At 40.5% G+C, this 16,844-nt stretch overlaps 1 protein-coding gene across 1 annotated transcript in view; it reads left to right on the forward strand.

The window, feature by feature from the left end:
- Positions 1–207: 207 nt before the first annotated feature.
- The window catches only part of MSH2 (mutS homolog 2), a gene marked incomplete at its 5' end in the record, with an annotated part of 51,143 nt that continues 34,506 nt past the window's right edge, over positions 208–16,844 (forward strand). The window contains 6 exons of the mRNA XM_010075160.1: positions 208–270; positions 2,368–2,522; positions 2,924–3,202; positions 3,531–3,677; positions 4,792–4,941; positions 7,051–7,184. Coding sequence (XP_010073462.1) covers positions 208–270; positions 2,368–2,522; positions 2,924–3,202; positions 3,531–3,677; positions 4,792–4,941; positions 7,051–7,184 — 928 coding nt within the window. The remainder of the gene's footprint in view (positions 271–2,367; positions 2,523–2,923; positions 3,203–3,530; positions 3,678–4,791; positions 4,942–7,050; positions 7,185–16,844) is intronic.

Below are 16,844 nucleotides of genomic sequence, written 5' to 3' on the forward strand. Positions count from 1 at the left end.
CTGGAGTTGGCTGTGGCGTCGCTTTTTCAAAGGTAGGGGCCTTGTCAGGGTGAGGAGCGGGAGGCGCCGCTGCTCTCTTCCCGCTGCGGGTCACGGTGGCTGCTGCTGAGGGCAGAGGCAGGGGCCGGGCGGCCGCCCTCGGGAAAGCTGTGGAAGGGACGCATTAAGCGGTCTCCGGATTTTTGTGTCCGCTCTGATTCATTGCAGCTTGGAGGCAAGCGTGGCTGAACGCAGATCTTTTCTCCTTCAGCCTCTGGCGGCTCTGCCGTGGTAATTAGCAGCCGCTCCGAGTGGGATGCGTGTGACAGATGGAGGTGTACCGACGTAGGAAGGTATCTGCAGCAGAAAGCACAGTGCTGAGTGTGACATCTCGTACCACAGGACTGTTAGATGCGGGTGGTTGGTTGAATACAGCTAACAGCGATGTAATGATGTTTTTCTGGCACGCTGCTGGATTTCCATGTGTGGAAATGCTTGCATTACGTTTTCTGTGATAACTAAGGACGGGGCTCATACAGTTTTACAGTGCAGGTGATAAGTGAGCAGTGGGAACACCGCACTTGGCTAATGATGGCCCGCAGAAGTGAATAACGTGTAGTTATGTATTGCATGAGATTTTCTCTTCCATCCACCCCCTGTTGCTTTTTATTTATTTCTTGGTATAAGATGGTGGAGCTTGCAGATGTTGGACATAAGAGCATCAAGAAAAATTATCTTGTCAGAAGAGACAAACCTTAGTATTAGCCTTAATCTCAAGGAAGGTAATGTTGCAAAATTATTGGCTTATACTATTGGCTTATACTTCACAAAATAAACCTGTTTGTTGTGAATGAATATTTTGTGTGTGTGTGCAATGCAGTCACATTAACAAGAATGACATTCTCATATGTTTTTCACTTTCTATTGCAAGTGATGAGCTAATATGTAAAATACCAAACCCCAACCCCTCCCCAAAACCACAAAAAAAAAAAATCACAAAAAAACCGCTATGGAGAATTTGTAGAGCTTGATTGTTTCAAGCATAGAATTTGATCTGTCTTGCAGATAGAAACACATGCATCAGTATTATTTTTGTATTCCATTTAAAAGTGATCATTTCACAGGTGTAAGCCTATGAGTGTCAGCTCCAGTTTTAAAACCTTTGAAGCCTTATCCAGCATATCCACCTAAAAGTGTAGAACCACACTTTTTTGCTTTTGGGATGATTTCAAAGCATGAATCAGCTTCAGCTGCACCCCACACCCTGGTAGTGTATTGTGTAGTCTCGTCTGAAAAAAAGAAAAATTGTATTTTATTGGACAGTTCTGCACTGGGAAAGAGAAACTCATTATGTGGCATTAGTTTCTTATCTGCTTCCAAAAAAACTTGAGGAAAGAAAATGAAAATATCCTGTTTAAAATAAAACCATAAGTTCTTATCTGTGTGGAAATTTGCTGTTTAGCATCTCTTTCACGTAAAAGGCGGAAGAGCCTCAAGTGTGATAAAGGCAGGCTACTGAAAAGAGGGATGGAATAATCCCTACCTGTTGCTTGTGCTTACTTTATATAGTCGTCTCGCTGTCATGTATCTCACACCAGTCTGAGTTAATTCCACTTGCTGATCTGGCAGAAAACTTAATGTAGCCACCCGGAACCTCAATTAGTTCAGTAGTGAAATTATCCTATGAGTAGGCTGGTGCCAGAGGTGGGGAGGCAGAAGTGGTATTGCCCCTCTTGGCAGCCTCATGGAATTAAATTTCTTCAGCTGTATCATCTGCCTGCAGCCTTACAGAAACAGAAGCAAGAAGTTTGTCAATTAGGCACTTTTAAAGTTAAGTTTTAAATTAAACTTTTAAACTGCTTTGAGAATATGTTGTTTTTACAGTACATATTGTGATAAAAGCGAAATGTCTTGGCACATATGTCTTGCCATCTTCTGAGCACGAATAGGCAACAGTCTGTTCTGTCAGCAGAGGTGGCTTATCCAGGAAAGCAAAGATGTTATCCAGGAGGCAAACCTGTAGCAGGCTTCCACCACTCATTAGATTAAAATGTGTGAAACACTAATGAGAAAACCAAATCAAGAATATGGTAAGGGGAGGGGAAGGGTGAGAAGAACAGATCTCTTTGTAGGGACATACAGATTTAATGAGATTTGGAAATGAACATTGTTTTTACTTGGATACAGAGTGTGCTTTCTTCATTCTTAATATTAACCAGTTGAATGTTGTGGTTTTGTGTTGTTTCATGGATTTTACATGTTTGCTTCTTTAATATTAGAATAGTGTCTTTCCTGAAGGCTGTTCCTGGGGATTTTAGTTACAGAAAATAAAATCTATGAACAAATTCAGGTATCTTATAATTTTCCTTTTTTTTTTTTTTTTTTTAGGAACTCAGAAACTTGAGAGTGTTGTGCTTAGTAAAATGAACTTTGAATCTTTTGTGAGAGATCTGCTTCTGGTTCGTCATTACAGAGTTGAAGTTTACAAGAACAAAGCAGGGAGTAAATCTGTCAAGGAAAATGACTGGTATTTAGCATACAAGGTACAATTTTCAACTTTTGTTTATAATTGTGAGATGAAAGACAAATACCTATAACTCTTTCCTGAGCCCCTGAGCTTGTAATTTTGGGATTTTCAGGGACTGATGGTGGTGGTATGATGGGAAGTTGTGTGGTCTGTTATATATCCCTGTATTTTCTACTGCTCTAAGGCTGGAAGAGCTCGTTCTGTATCTTTGACATAAGTTGGGAAATAAAGGAAACCTGAAGTAGTGCACTTTGTGTAGATGATATATAAAATTTTAATGGTTAAAAAAATAGAACAGCTCTGTTTTATATTAATAAACTGCTCAGTACTTAGTTTATAAATTATTGTGCTTAAAAAGAAAAAAAAAGTATGTATGTATATACACAGTCTTTAAAAGTATATTTCTTTCCTAAATAGGGTTCTCCAGGAAATCTTGCCCAGTTTGAGGAAGTTCTCTTTGCCAACAATGATATGTCAACAGCCATTGGGGTTGTGGGGGTTAAGCTGTCTACTGCTGATGGACAGAGAGTAGTAGGAGTGGGGTATGTCGACACTACGCTGAGAAAATTGAGCGTCTGTGAGTTTCCAGATAATGATCAGTTCTCAAACCTTGAAGCTCTACTGGTTCAACTAGGACCGAAGGAGTGTGTGCTACCAGGAGGAGAGACTGCAGGAGATATGGGAAAACTGCGACAAGTAAGGAAGCCATTGTGGCTTGCGGTTAGACAAAATGTAACCTAAAAAGCTGTATTCTAGCTTATTAGCTAGGCTCTGTGATTTATGGAAAAATGAAGGAGCAATGTCTTTAACTGAAAGAAGTTTTGATTTACGCATCCAAAATTTATTATTTGTCTGTTGACTCATTTGCATTTTAATCAGCAAAAGTTGTTCTAAGGGTAAAATCTTTTCTGTCATTCTGCAACTTAGCAGTAAAATGTTTTTTCAGGATTTGCTTCTGTGTGATGAACATCTGTCCCCTGAATATTGAAAGTAATTGATAACTGTGTGTGTTTATGCACAACAGGTCATTCAGAGGGGAGGAATCCTGATTACAGACAGGAAGAAGGCAGATTTCATGACAAAAGATATTGTTCAGGATCTCAATCGCTTGCTAAAATGCAAAAAAGAAGAACAAATGAATAGTGCAGCATTGCCAGAGATGGAAAAGCAGGTGAGCACTTGTGCTCCTGTTTTTTAGAAGCAGAGAGTTGTGTGTGACTCGTGTGGGCTCCTCTCCTCTATCCTCACTGGTCCTGTTTTACGCTGGATTCCCATAGTTCTGGAAAAGTATATTGTACAACCCATGGTATATTAAGCTGCAGTCTTGCTGAAGTGTTCAGCTGTTCTACTCACCTTGAATCTGTGTTAAGTAGGATTCCAGGAAAAAAAAATGATAAAACCCTTCACGTACCTCTTTAAAGTAGTAAACTCTGGTAAGCAAATAGACTGTGCAGAAGAGGTGCTTCCTATTTATAATCTCTGTAGCTGAAGGACTGAAATACAATACTTCGATAATTTTGTGTGACAGGAAAACTGATATTTGAAAATGAAGTAATGTTTATGATAATATTTTTGTGATTTATGTCATCTTATATGGCTCAGGCATATGATTTAATGTGTGCATGTGAACTGAGCATGTTCTTAGCTGCAAACAAAGAGGTAATTTGCTTGAGATAAGTGTGTTTTAATTTGTTTTAAAATGCCCTTCACTGCTGGTGCTCACTGCAGGTGTAAGGTACAGAGTTATTCTCCCTTAATGCGTGATTTCATAACAGGTTGAAATCGTTTGAAGTGTGGTGCAGCTGAACAAGTCAGTCATGCTTGCTGCCTCTCTTTTGTGCTGGCACCAGCGTTTGTAACACCATGCAGTGAGTCAGATCAGATCCTTGTTCTGGTTGAAAACTAACCCTGAAACCATGTCCTGAGATGATCCATGATAGCTCATTTATCTGCAGTAACTTGTTTTTGTTCCTGAGCCAGAAACATCCTGATAACAGCTTTGGAAAGCTCGTGAAGCTTGCACTTCACATTTTGTTTATCAGATTATGCAAATGTTTCATTCATTGTTTTTGCACCTACCTAGAAAGATGCTCCAGTGCCATAGAATGTCCCTATGAAAATTAAGTCTTGTCAAACAGGATGAGTCTCTCATGGCCCTGCTGGAATTTACATGGCTCAAAGTCTTCCCTGATTGTAGTTTTCTAGGGGCACTCATCAAATACTCCCCTCTTCAGCAGTGTTTCTAACTAGAATGTGGTGTGTGTGTGTTTTTTTTTTAACTTCAGGTTGCTATTTCGTCTTTGTCAGCCATTATCAAGTTTTTAGAGTTGCTGTCAGATGAGTCTAATTTTGGACAATATGAACTGACTACTTTTGATCTTAGTCAGTATATGGTTCTAGATAATGCAGCTGTTCAAGCCCTCAACCTTTTTCAGGTAAGCAATGCACGCTTGAATTGGTAAGCATTTTGCAATATACTTATTTAGCTGCTTGATAAGTAGCCTGACTGCCCAATCACAACTCCCCAGTTCCTGATTAGTGGTAACTGCTACATGTTAGCTTTGTTTTCAGCTATTCCCGTACATTGTCTATTTTAAACACTGTTAGCCACTGTTGCCACCTTGGTTTGTTTTTGTTAGCTTACTTTTAATGTAAAGGAGAAGATAATCGAGGAGGTGGGAAGTGACCACAAACAACGCAGGTATGGGAAGGGCCTTGGAAGGTGTAGCTACTGAGGAGTCTGGCTAAGCAGTAAGTGTTGTGGTATGATAGGGAACTCCAAAGCACAGTTGCCTTATACAGTAGTGCTGTTTTTGGGAAAGAGAATAGAAGCCTGAACTACATAGTATTAGGGGACCAGGACGCATATGGCAGGAACGCTGCTGTTGGTGATGGAAAGGGAGAGCTGGCTGCAGCAGGCAGGGCAATGAACAGGTCAGTACTTAACATTCTGAAAACACCGTGACATGCTAGCTGGGCAGTGTCAATTTTACTTTTTACACACATTTTCTACAAATCTGAGCAGGTTACCAGTCTTCTCCACACCTCCCACCATGTCTGTTTTTCTGCTTTGCCCCTTTTTATAGTTAAAGGAAAATGTGGACTCAAAAGTGCTGTGTTGTATCAGCTTTTTTTCTTTTTTTTTTATGTTAGTAGACAGTGCTTAGTGATCTTTGCTTGGAGCTAAACCACTTGAGTTTCACTTTTATAGGAAGAAATCACAAATATGGTCTCCTGTTTACCTTAGAGGGATTTCTACGGGGGGAAAAAAGAGCATATATTCAGCAGCTGAGCTGGTTAACCCTGGAGAGAGATGTTCTGATATTTTTTTCTTTAGTTCCTGATTCTTTGCGACTGTCTAGGGAATGAAGCAAAAGTTTTCTCTCTTCTCAACCTTTATGGAGGTGTTCCAGGAAGTTCAACACTGTCTTAGCTTTACAAGTCTTTGTAAGTGTTACACGTTTTGTGATAAGAAATACACTGGCATGTCTGTCTTTAGGGGCTGTTGTGAGCTTTGGAGCAAAGGGTTTGCCACATAGCAGCATGCTGCCTTGTTGCCTGTGTAGTGTGCTGTCTGTGGCAAGGTTTTTGGGCAGGCACCTAAAGCAAAGGCAAAATATTTTGTAATTTGAGTTGCTCTGTTAAGTATGTGGGTAAAGTTCTTAGGATGCAGCAGATGCTGTTGATTTTTTTGAAACTGTAGCCTTCCAACTTGGATGTGCTGAAGTAGGTTAGTCATATATAATATATGTACTCTGTGACACTTGTGTGGATTCAGAAGTTTTTCACGTGTAATACTGTCCAGAACACTGAAAATAAGCACATTCACTTTAGAGGTTAGATTTTCCAGGGGTTAAATGTGTCAGTATACCTTCTCACCGTTGTGGTCATGCTAGTTCTACATCCCAGTTGTTTACAGGCTCCTGGTTGAGTGCTTGCCTGCTGTTTTAATTGCAGGTGTTCTTGGGTAGAGAGAGTTGAGATTTTAATTTCAGAATTGAGAGTTGAGACAAGATTGTTTGCTGTTTTTCAATGTTAAACAAAATGGTAGCTTCCTAGCTGTTTGTGCAAAAAACAAACAAAACTCCAAGAAAAATGCCCAAAAGTCTGTCTTGAGTCCAGTTAATATTAAACCTAAATTATAGATAGTAGAGCAGAGTAAGTTTAGAGATGTTTATAGCACTTGACAGAATTTGGATAACTGTTCTCTCCTGTTACCTTATTCTGTTGTGTTCCTGCACCCCACCCCAGGGCATCCCTCAGGTCTCCAGCCAAACTAACTGCCCAGTGACTAGGAATGTTTCTGACTTTCCTGTTCAGTCAGCTAGTTTCCGAATGAACAAACCTATTCCTTATGTCCTGTGTTCCAGGAACCAGAGTGTAAGTGCTTTAATGCCATGCTGTTTCATTTCCCATTTTTGATGGGTGCCAGGTTGAATACAGAATGAACACTGCTCTGTTCCTAGGTAGTAGCAAGGTTGAGTGCCTTTCACTGGCTGTCAAACTTCACTGACAACTTTTTTTTTTCTTTTCCCACATTCCAGAGTTCTGTGGAAAATGCTAACACTGCACAGTCTCTAGCTGGTTTACTAAATAAATGCCGAACCCCTCAAGGACAAAGACTAGTTAATCAGTGGATCAAACAGCCACTTATGGACAAGAATAGAATTGAAGAAAGGTAACAGTACTATGTGTTTGATAGACTTACACAAGTTAGTAACTATTTTTAAGTACAAAACACAGCAAACAAGAAATAATGGTGGTTGGAGGTTTTTGTGTGCTATCCTGTAATGCGTTGTAGTTAAACAGACCAGAAAACACTTTTCCCTGAGATGCAGCTTGACAGGTTACTGTTAGATTGAATACTTTTTACAGTTATGACATTTTAAAGAGAAGGTATGATATGTTTAGGTGGTCAAATGATTCATGCCACAGGCCAAGGCAATGTAGCAGCCACTTCCTGTTATTCATACAGCAAATGCTCAAATCTGTGTAGTAATGTTTTGATGTCACTTCAATTTACCAATTAAAAAAACCTTTGTTTTCAGTGGGGCACTCTTACCATATCGTGCCTAGATATTGTGGCCCAAATATGAGTGGTCTTTTTGTTCCTTGCTCTTTCATGCTGCTGCCTGTCATCATGCATTTGCCCTATCAGTAGTTAGCTGTAGGAGTCGATACGAAGCCTCAGAGTCTGGCAAATCGCTGCTGACAATGTGCAGATAATTCTCAATCCCTCAAGAAGGAAAACTGCAATGGCCTTGTTCCCACAGTGTGCGCACGTGTTTATCTCTTGATTATGTTCACCATGCAAACAAAAGTTAATGCTTTTTTTAAACTCATGCTTGTCTAGATTTGTGGAGACTGAATTATTCTGCTTCTCTTCAACAAATTTTTCTACTTTCTCTAATCATTTGCAGAATGTTACCTAGTAACAATCAAAGCACACTTAGAAATGTTATTAGTGTGACACTAAAGTATTTATCCCCAGGTTTATTGGTTGCTGTAGCTTATTCTTACATGTGTTACAAGAGCTTTCATCATTAGTTCTTGATTATGTGCCCAGGATAATTCGTTTCTGTCAGTCTTGTATCCTAAGATCTAAGCCAGCTTCAATTTTATGGTTATGTGGTTTTAAGATTTTGAAAGGGATTACTCCCATTTGTAGTTTTCTTATGTCAAAGTAAACATTGGAGTATTTAGCTTTTCTGTCAAACTTGTTTGCTCATTAGTGTGGATCGGAAATCCTGCAAGTTTGGAAGAGAGATGGTGTTTTCTTTATAAAGCTGGGGTTACATTCTAGGCAGAAAATGTAACTTGACATATTTTGCAGAGGTTCTGATCATCTCCACATTTTGTGGTGCGATTCTGTATGGCTAATGTTGACTGCCTTTTGGAAAAGCTGTATTTAAAGGAGGGGGGGTGTAGTTCAATGGACTTAAGCTCTTAGTGAAGCTTGTGAAGGTTGGTGTATCCCAGTGTTACGAGGTTGAAAGAGGTCCATTGATAAACTCCTGTATCTTGCACAGCTGCAGAATCATCTGGGTTGCAATTTGTTGAAAGAAGTTTGTTTTATTCTGTACTTATGGACACTGAAATACTATAGTATGACTATAGTCATGGTTTTGAGTTTATTCTGCAGCATAGCTAAGCCTGTCTTAATGCATCTTGCTTCCAAGTACTTCTTTGATGGATGTAGTTCTTTGGCTTTGGGATAAAAGCAATGTATTTTACTCATAAACTGCTGGTGTGCCATCTTCCCAGTCTTAATGCTCAATGTTCAAAGCGTGTAGGACTGTTTTTTTTTTAATCCAAAGGAACAGGCGTAATAAGAGAAGCTGTTAGTGGGACTGATGAGATGTACTGACAGATCAAAATAGTTTTGGAAAAACCGGCAATCGCCAAGTTGTTTTCTATATGCCCTGCTGTATATTGTGGCTGTATAACAAACTATAATTTAGAGCATACAGTTAGTCTGAGAAGGAAATGTCTGGGCTTCTGTTCCTTTACGCTTCACAGAAAAGCAGTGCTTCCTTTCTTGTCAAGGTCAGTTACGGATTATTTCTTAGCTTGAAGTGTGCTCTATGAAAGCACCCCGTTTAGCACTAAACAGTGTAAACCTCATATCAAACTAGGCTAAACTGCCCATGCTGGACTGATGTTAGATGAATTTTGGAGTAAGCCTGTTCTTTTGCTTATTCAGGAGATATTTTACCTTTTATTCCAGTAGCATAGAATGGATGTCGTTTATTTAAAAAATTTTGGAAGTTAGAGTCTTGCAGACCTCTGCTAAGACCTGTAGGTGGTGCAAGTCATCTTTTGGAGCTAAATGGATCCTCTTTCAGCAGCTTGTAACCTGTAATGTGTTGACATTTCTGGGTAAATAGAATACAATGTTATGTCACTAGTCCATATTAACTAACCGTAGATGCAGTAACAACACAAATTAATGCACATAGTACATACGCTTCAGATAAAATCGTGTTTATCTATTGGAACAGCTGCTAATGAGAATGAAGAAAACAGGGGTTCCTGATACTTGTCTGTCTTGAAAGACGTGGGTTCTGCCCATGTCTGACTGGTTTTCCATGATGAAAAAAATAATTGTCAGTCATAAGCATACAAGGTAGAGCCCTTCTTCTCCCGTCTGGTGTGTTCAGAAGGCAAGTACTTGAGGTTCTTGCTCCTTGCCTTATAGTCAGCATATTTCTGAAATTAAAATGCAGTTACAGAGACAGGAAGTGCAAATACATCTATTAATTGCATAACACGATTGACTGGAATACAGCAAGAAACTTCAGTATGTAATGGTTGTTTTTTCAGATACTGGAAGGTCTGAGAAATGTAACATTGAATGAACAGGCAGAACGTAAAATAGTTCTTACGCCCTAAGAAGGGAATTCGTGTGAATATGTTTTTGGGTTTTTTTCCCCTATTTTTCAGGGGAAACTCTATCTGATACTTGTGCACAGCACAAATACGAAATTCCAGCTGACTTTTTTGGTCCTGTATGCAGATTGTGGCCGAACCTCTTACTCGTCTATGTCATGTAGTAGGAAAGGTGCAGGGGTCTTGGTCCCAGAGGAGTTACAGGCTGTACTCTAACATCACTCCTGTTTTGAGCTTTTCTCTTGTGTTCCTAAGTACTTTGCTGCATGGGGGCCAAATTGTAGAAATCAGTTCTATCTCTAGCAGAGTCAGAAAGTAAGAGATTTAGGAAGCCTGAGGTGGATCAATGGCTGGCAGGGTAAAATTTCCAAGTCTGTAGAACATTCTCATGAATCAGTCTTGAATGACAATTAAAGTAGCAGCTTGTTTAAAAATGAAAAAAAAGCAACTTGTTGCTAGCTGGTGTAGGCAGCCTTGAATGCCTTTACAGTGCTTTACTTAAGTAATAAGTTAGCCTAACATATGCTTTCTCTAGCAGATAAATGGAGGGACAGAGTGGGGTGATGCATATGGGACAGCTCGGAAGCCGTGTGACTGGGGGCTCATCTCAGGTGCAGACGAACACACGCATGGATAAGAAATAGTCGTGTGTGCGTTGCAGGCCTGTGATCTCCCTTGGGTCACAGAAACGTGATCACAAAACTGGAGTACTGTCATGTGTGCTCCTTGCAAAGGCCAGGCAGGGAAGATGGGCGGCTGTGTTTCTGCAAAGGTGTGACTTGAGCGCGCAGAGCTCCGCTGTGGATTGGGCAGTGGGCCTGTAAAGAGCTTATGTGTGGGTTAGGGTTACGGGACAGCAAGGGTGGGGGCGTTACAGTCAGCATCTGCAGCACACCTGGGCTGCATCAGAAGAAGTGTAACCAGCTGGTGAAGAGAGGTGATTCTCTGCTCTTGTGAGACACCCCCCTGCAGTGCTGCGTCCAGCTCTGGAGTCCTCAGCACAGAAGGACATGGACCTGTGGTAGCGAGTCCACAGGAGGGTCGTGAATATTGGTCAGAGGCTGCAGTACCTCCTGTATAAGGACAGGCTGAGAGAGTTGGGGTTGTTCAGCCTGGAGAAGAGAAGGCTCCAGGGAGACCTTAGAGCAGCTTCCAGTGCTGAAAGGGGGCTACAGGAGAGATGATGGGGCTCTGGATCAGGGGGTGTAGTGACAGGATGAGGAGTACTGGTCTTAAGCTGAAAGAGGATAGATTTAAATTAGATATTAGGATGAATTTTTTTTCCTGTGAGGGTGGTGAAACACTGGCCCAGAGAAGTCGTTGATTCCCCCCATCCCTGGAGGGGTTCAAGGCCAGGCTGGATGAGGCTTTGAGCAACCTGGGCTAGTGGGAGGTGTCCCTGCCCATGGCAGGGGGGTTGGGTCTAGGTGATCTTTAAGGTCCCTTCCAACCCAAACCCTTCTATGATTCCATGATCAAGTTGAAGAAGTGGACAAAGCCACCTTGAGACAACGGGAAGAAACATGTTTGTAGGCTCTGTCTCTCTTGGAGGACTTGAGCCACCCTGGCACCTGCTGGGGTGAAGCATGATACTTCCATCTTTGCACAGGCTGGCAGATGAGTTGCTGCATGGGAGTTGTCAGCAGCAAAGGGTGGCCTCGCACTGGGCTTGGCCAGCAGGTTGAGGGACATGATTCTTCACATCTGCCCAGTCCCTGTGAGGCTGTGTCTGGAGTACTACATGTGGGGCTTTGCAGTACAGGTAGATGGACAAACAGGAGCCAGTGCAGCAGAAAGCCACCAAGCAGGATGGTGGGCTGCAGCACGTGGTGTGTGAGGAGAGGCTGAGGGAGCTGGGTTTGGAGCCTGGAGAAGACAAGAGCAAGGGGCAGACCTAACTGCTGGTGTCAGCTGCCTGGTAAATGGGAGTTGGAGAGCAGGGGAAGCTACCTGCTTCTTGCAGGGGCACAGCAAAAGAATGAGCCAAAACTGAGACAAGCTGAAACAAAGGCCCGTGCAGCAGAATATAAAGAAAAAAAAATCTTCACCATGAGTATGGTCAGCCTCTGGAACGCGTGCTCAGGGAGATGGAGGGATCTCTGTTCTTGTTCAGTGTTTAACTGAAGTCAGTCCTGTTTTGAGCAAGGGCTGGAACTAGAGGCCTTGAGTTCCCTTCCACCATATATTGTTCTGTGATAGGTTTTCACTACTTTTTTGTTCTTTTCTAACCTGTGGCTGTCCCTACAAAGCGCTGCAGATAGGCTTTGTTGCTTCGTCATTGTGGTTGGCAGCCCTGGAAAGCCCTTCAGTACTTTCCCAAGTACAGGTCAGTACTTCTCCACAGCAACAGACTGATTTCAGGCAGTTAAATTAGTAGGTGGTGGCCTGTGTCCTCAGAAAGGGAGGGGAGAATGTGACCAACTTGGAGATTTGTCTAAATGGCTTAATTAAAATGGACTTTAAATGCTGGGAGTGCCCTTAATGCCTGTAAAGAAGCTTCTGAAATACAGGTTGAATCTGAACTAGTTGGAAGACAGAAATCTGATTTGTTATTGTCATGCGGATCATGATGCAATAAATATTTTGCATGAAAGAAGTTCTCATTCCAGTGATGTGAAAATGGTGTTGGCTTCCCAGTAATCCTCTAGAAATGTTAGAGAAATGTCACCTGTCATTCTAAAAGTTATCATCTCTAAGTCCCCTACAGAAATGTTTGGAGCTTGAAGCTCTCAATGCTTCTTTAATCCTCTCCCCTCCCTTCACCTATGCTTAGTATTTTCAAAACTGCTAGATTACCTGTGTGTTCATTTGATTTTGCTTGTAAAACTGAGGTTGACAGGGAGTGCTGTCTAGAAACATTAAACAAAAGCTCTACTACTAGCCTAGCACGTGTCAGATGGGGCGCGTCTCTAGAGAGGAATTTCCATCAGAATCCCAGGCACTTGAAAACCCTTACCAAGTCTAGATTCTTGTGCTGCAAAAAACTTATTTTTAGTTTTATTGTTGAAGGAGAGAACAGGGGGATGTAAATAAGAGCTGAAAAACTTAACCCTGAATTTAGACTCCTTTTATGACACCTTCAGGTGTGGGACAGACCATGTTGCTTTTTGAGTTGGAGAAGTGCCAAAAAGCTGTTTGTATTCTGCATGTTATCCAAATAATTTGTCTTCTAGGTCAAGGATCAGCAATTAGTGTTGTAAAGGAGTAAATTATAGGTGGCAGTCAGTGGTGCAGCACTGGAGCCAGATAGTCATAGTATCTCCTGGTTGGTACTTTCAGCTCGCCCACTTCATCCTGCAAGTCCTCACTTGGTGCAAAACAGATAGAAAGATTAAGCTTTTAGTCACTTTCTTTGGCATCTGAATTTTGAGGCTTAAGTGAAATTAAAATGAAACTCAAATTTGGCTAGAACTGCCAAATCCTTTTTCAAATTTTTGTTCAAGAAATAATCAGATTTCTGTTTATTTAGGGAAATGTGAATCTGTAGCTGCCATATGATTCTTTTGCTCTCAGCCTGCCAAAAGGAGGTGGATGGCAGTTACTACAGTAGTAAAATTTTACTTAGAATCTGTTTAATTATTTAGGATTTTTAAAAAATCATAGCTATTAGTTAATGAAGTTTCCAGTTAAAGAATGAATGATATACTCTGTGGCCATATGAAAACTTTTACTATGTATGTGTGCAAAGCTCTCTGCTTTGTCACAGTGTCCTTGGTGATCACTATTTTGAAGATCATATACAAGAATACGATATATTCTCAATGAAAGAACAGTGAACGTATTGTTTCTACTCACTTTAATTTAGGTCCACAAGCATTGGAAAGGTGGCATGTTAGGAAACTGGAACGGAAGCTCTTTGAAAGATACTTTTGTCTTGTCACATAATTTAATTTCATTTATTATGTATAAGGGTTTTTAAAGTCTTTAATGTTTTGTTTGCATACAATTTTGAGTTTCTTCTCTGTACAGAATGAATGCAGATGAAGAAATACTTGCTTTTTATGGCAAAGAAATAGAACTTGTTCATTATGCTCTTGGTCTGCACAAGTTTGGTTAGCAATTTAGAAGAGCATTAGTGTTGCTGGAGTGTAATAAACTTAACCTCTTAATTTTAATAATATATGGGCATTTTCAAAGAATAAAAGACTTACAAAAAATGATAATGGAAATACCTTTCCTTAGTGCTCTCTAGTCTTTGAAAACCATGCGGTAATGTTGTTTTACCTCTAGATCCCAAAATGCTGTATTTAATTAAAAAGGAAGACTGGCACAGAACCCCCTCAGTGTAAGGCGTTATGCTGAGAAGCAGTCTTAGCTGCTTTCCATCTTTGGTTTCTCTGGAAGGTTTTGGGTGGGGCAGTTTCACTAAATGGAGTTTACAAACTTGCCCATGACTGTACAGTACTTGGTGAGGTCTTGCTCTGTTGTCTCCATTGTTCTTTGTTATTGTACGAGAAATGGAGGTTTATTAGTAATTCTTAAAAGATGGGCATTAGTTTTCCAGATTCCTAAATACTATATTGATGGGATGGCAATGTTAAAGAAAAGTGAAACTGGTTGTTCTTGTCTTTATTTAAATTGGGATATTTTTGCCTTCGTGTTCTTGACACTCGCTCGCACTAGCTGTTCTGTAGTGTGAAGGTTTTGGGGTTTTTTTGCCTCTTGTGCATCATGCAGCAACCTGTGACACTGAGTTGTTTCATAGTTGGCTGACACAGTCTGTAACTATTTAAATCAAAAGGTGTAGTCATGCTTCCCTGACCATGGATTATCACCAATTCCTTTATTATTGGTCCTGGCACTAGTGTTCATATGGTTGCTTGGTTCATCTTTTAATGGAGAATTTAGCATGCTAAAATAATCAAGGGTGTCATGTCGTATACCATCTAATCCAGTAAGACTAGGCAGTTGCCAAAAGGGACAATCCCAGTTCCCCTTCTTGGCCTTCAGCTCCTGATGGTCACTTTTTTTTTTTCATTTCATAGCTACAGATTAATTTGGTTTGGCTTGTTCACCTGATGAAAACTAATCTATGAAAAAGTGAGGAAAGCTGTAATCTCAAATTAATCCTTTTGCTTCTCTGCAGCTGGTCCATGACCAGCTATCATCATGAACATCAGAAAATTAACATCATCTTAAATGGAGATCAAGCACTACCAGAAGTCTGTTCTTCAGATTTAATGATCTGACTTGTGTTTGCTTTCTCTTGGTGTCTTGGCTTTTTTAGAGTTTATGCTAATTAATTTGTATTGTGAGTTGGGTTACCAAACTTGCTACAGGAGGATAAGTTGGATGTCTGCCTGTCCTCTAATTAGAGAAGGGTCTGAATTTGTGGGATGGACGTGTTTACTGCCATTGCTCAATAAACCTGCTGCCTTTCTGACAAATTCACTATGAAGATGCTACCTGAATATTTTTTATCTCCTACAGAAGACAATGGAAAACTTTGAAAAAATAATGTATACATGGAAATAAATTAATAAATCAAGTCTCTTGTAACATGGGGAAGACAGAAAATATGTCTCTGACAAAGTGTTCAGGAGATACTTGGAGAATCTTGTTTTATGCACTATCCTGTTTTGGCTGAAGACTTTTGTCTGTAAAGTTCCTTGAGGGCAAGAGACTGTTTAATCCAGCAAGATTGTGCCAGGTTTTTGAGGTGGGAGAGGATTTGCTGTGTAAAACATCTTATCTTCAAAATTCAACTGATGGATCTTCTCTGTGTTTTTTCTTCAATAAGCATGCATGTTTAAAAGTTGGGAACTGTTTATCATTCTGTGAAGTAGCAGGTTGCTATAAGGTGAGAATTTTCTCTTTTTATCCCAGCTTCTCTTCTGTGGAGCTGTTTAGTTCTTTAAGGGTGGTAATTTTATTATTTCTTAACTGAGAATGAGGAGGAGTGGTGAACCAAATCTAAATGGTGTTGTTACATAAAACTCTAGTCTGAATGGCAGTTCTCAGTAATAACTAAAAAATAAACTTTACTCCTATTTGGGAAATACAGCGTTTGAGAAACATAACTGAAGGTTTATTTTCCTTTTCTGTAACTTGGATAGGCAACTGTGACTGTAAGTAATATACCCAGGCTGTGGAATGGGTAAAAGACACTTCATTTAAGTTCTAACTGTGTCTGGGGTGATTGTATAGGTGTAGGTTGGATGTGCATGTTGAAAGTTTCTTTAGAATGTAGACAGGGACAATACTTTTTGCTTTAAAAGCTGTAATATTTTCAGGACACAAGTCTCACAGAGCAGGGCTGCTCTGCCATGGAGCAAAGCCAGCCTTAGAAATGAAGAAAGCAGGTTTTCTTTCTGCTTCTCTTCCTTTTCATTGCAGGGAAATTTGTGCGAGTGCTTTGGAGCACTGTAGTTGTTTGCTCTGACACGCTTTCTGGCTAGAGGAGGCAAAGTGAGCTGTGCTTGTGTGCTGCTGCTTTATTTGCAGATGCTTCAGGATGATGCCAGGCACTCCCTTCCCTGAGGGTCTAAAAATATTGCTGTTGCAGCAGTCCGCTTCAGGAGCGAGATCTTAATAGCATCAAGTGGTACCTTGCTGGCAAGGATAAGACCCAAGATTTTATTTTTCTGCTGAAGGATTGTTTTCTTCTTTACCTTCTCTTAATGTGCTGGGGTTGGAAAATGTATAAACACTTGTGCAAAAATAAGGAATTATTGGTAACCTAGTTCAGAGTACGTAAGACTGCAGTAAGTGTCTTTAGGGGGAAAAACATCATATTGGAGTTAACTGTGCTTTTTCTCATAATCCTGTTTTGTTTTTTATTCTGAGCTCATTAGCTTGCAGCCACACAGTCAATACATACAGCTTCCAAAGCTTTGCTTGATTGTTATAGAAAAGTTATTTTGTGCCTGGTACTGCAACGTAATCTCAGGACTTTAATTTACTATCTCTAGGCTTTGACATAATACCGCAGTGTTATATGCGGGAATTT

Source organism: Pterocles gutturalis, unplaced genomic scaffold (genome assembly GCF_000699245.1).
Source record: "Pterocles gutturalis isolate BGI_N339 unplaced genomic scaffold, ASM69924v1 scaffold10417, whole genome shotgun sequence".
NCBI classification, from domain to species: domain Eukaryota; kingdom Metazoa; phylum Chordata; class Aves; order Pterocliformes; family Pteroclidae; genus Pterocles; species Pterocles gutturalis.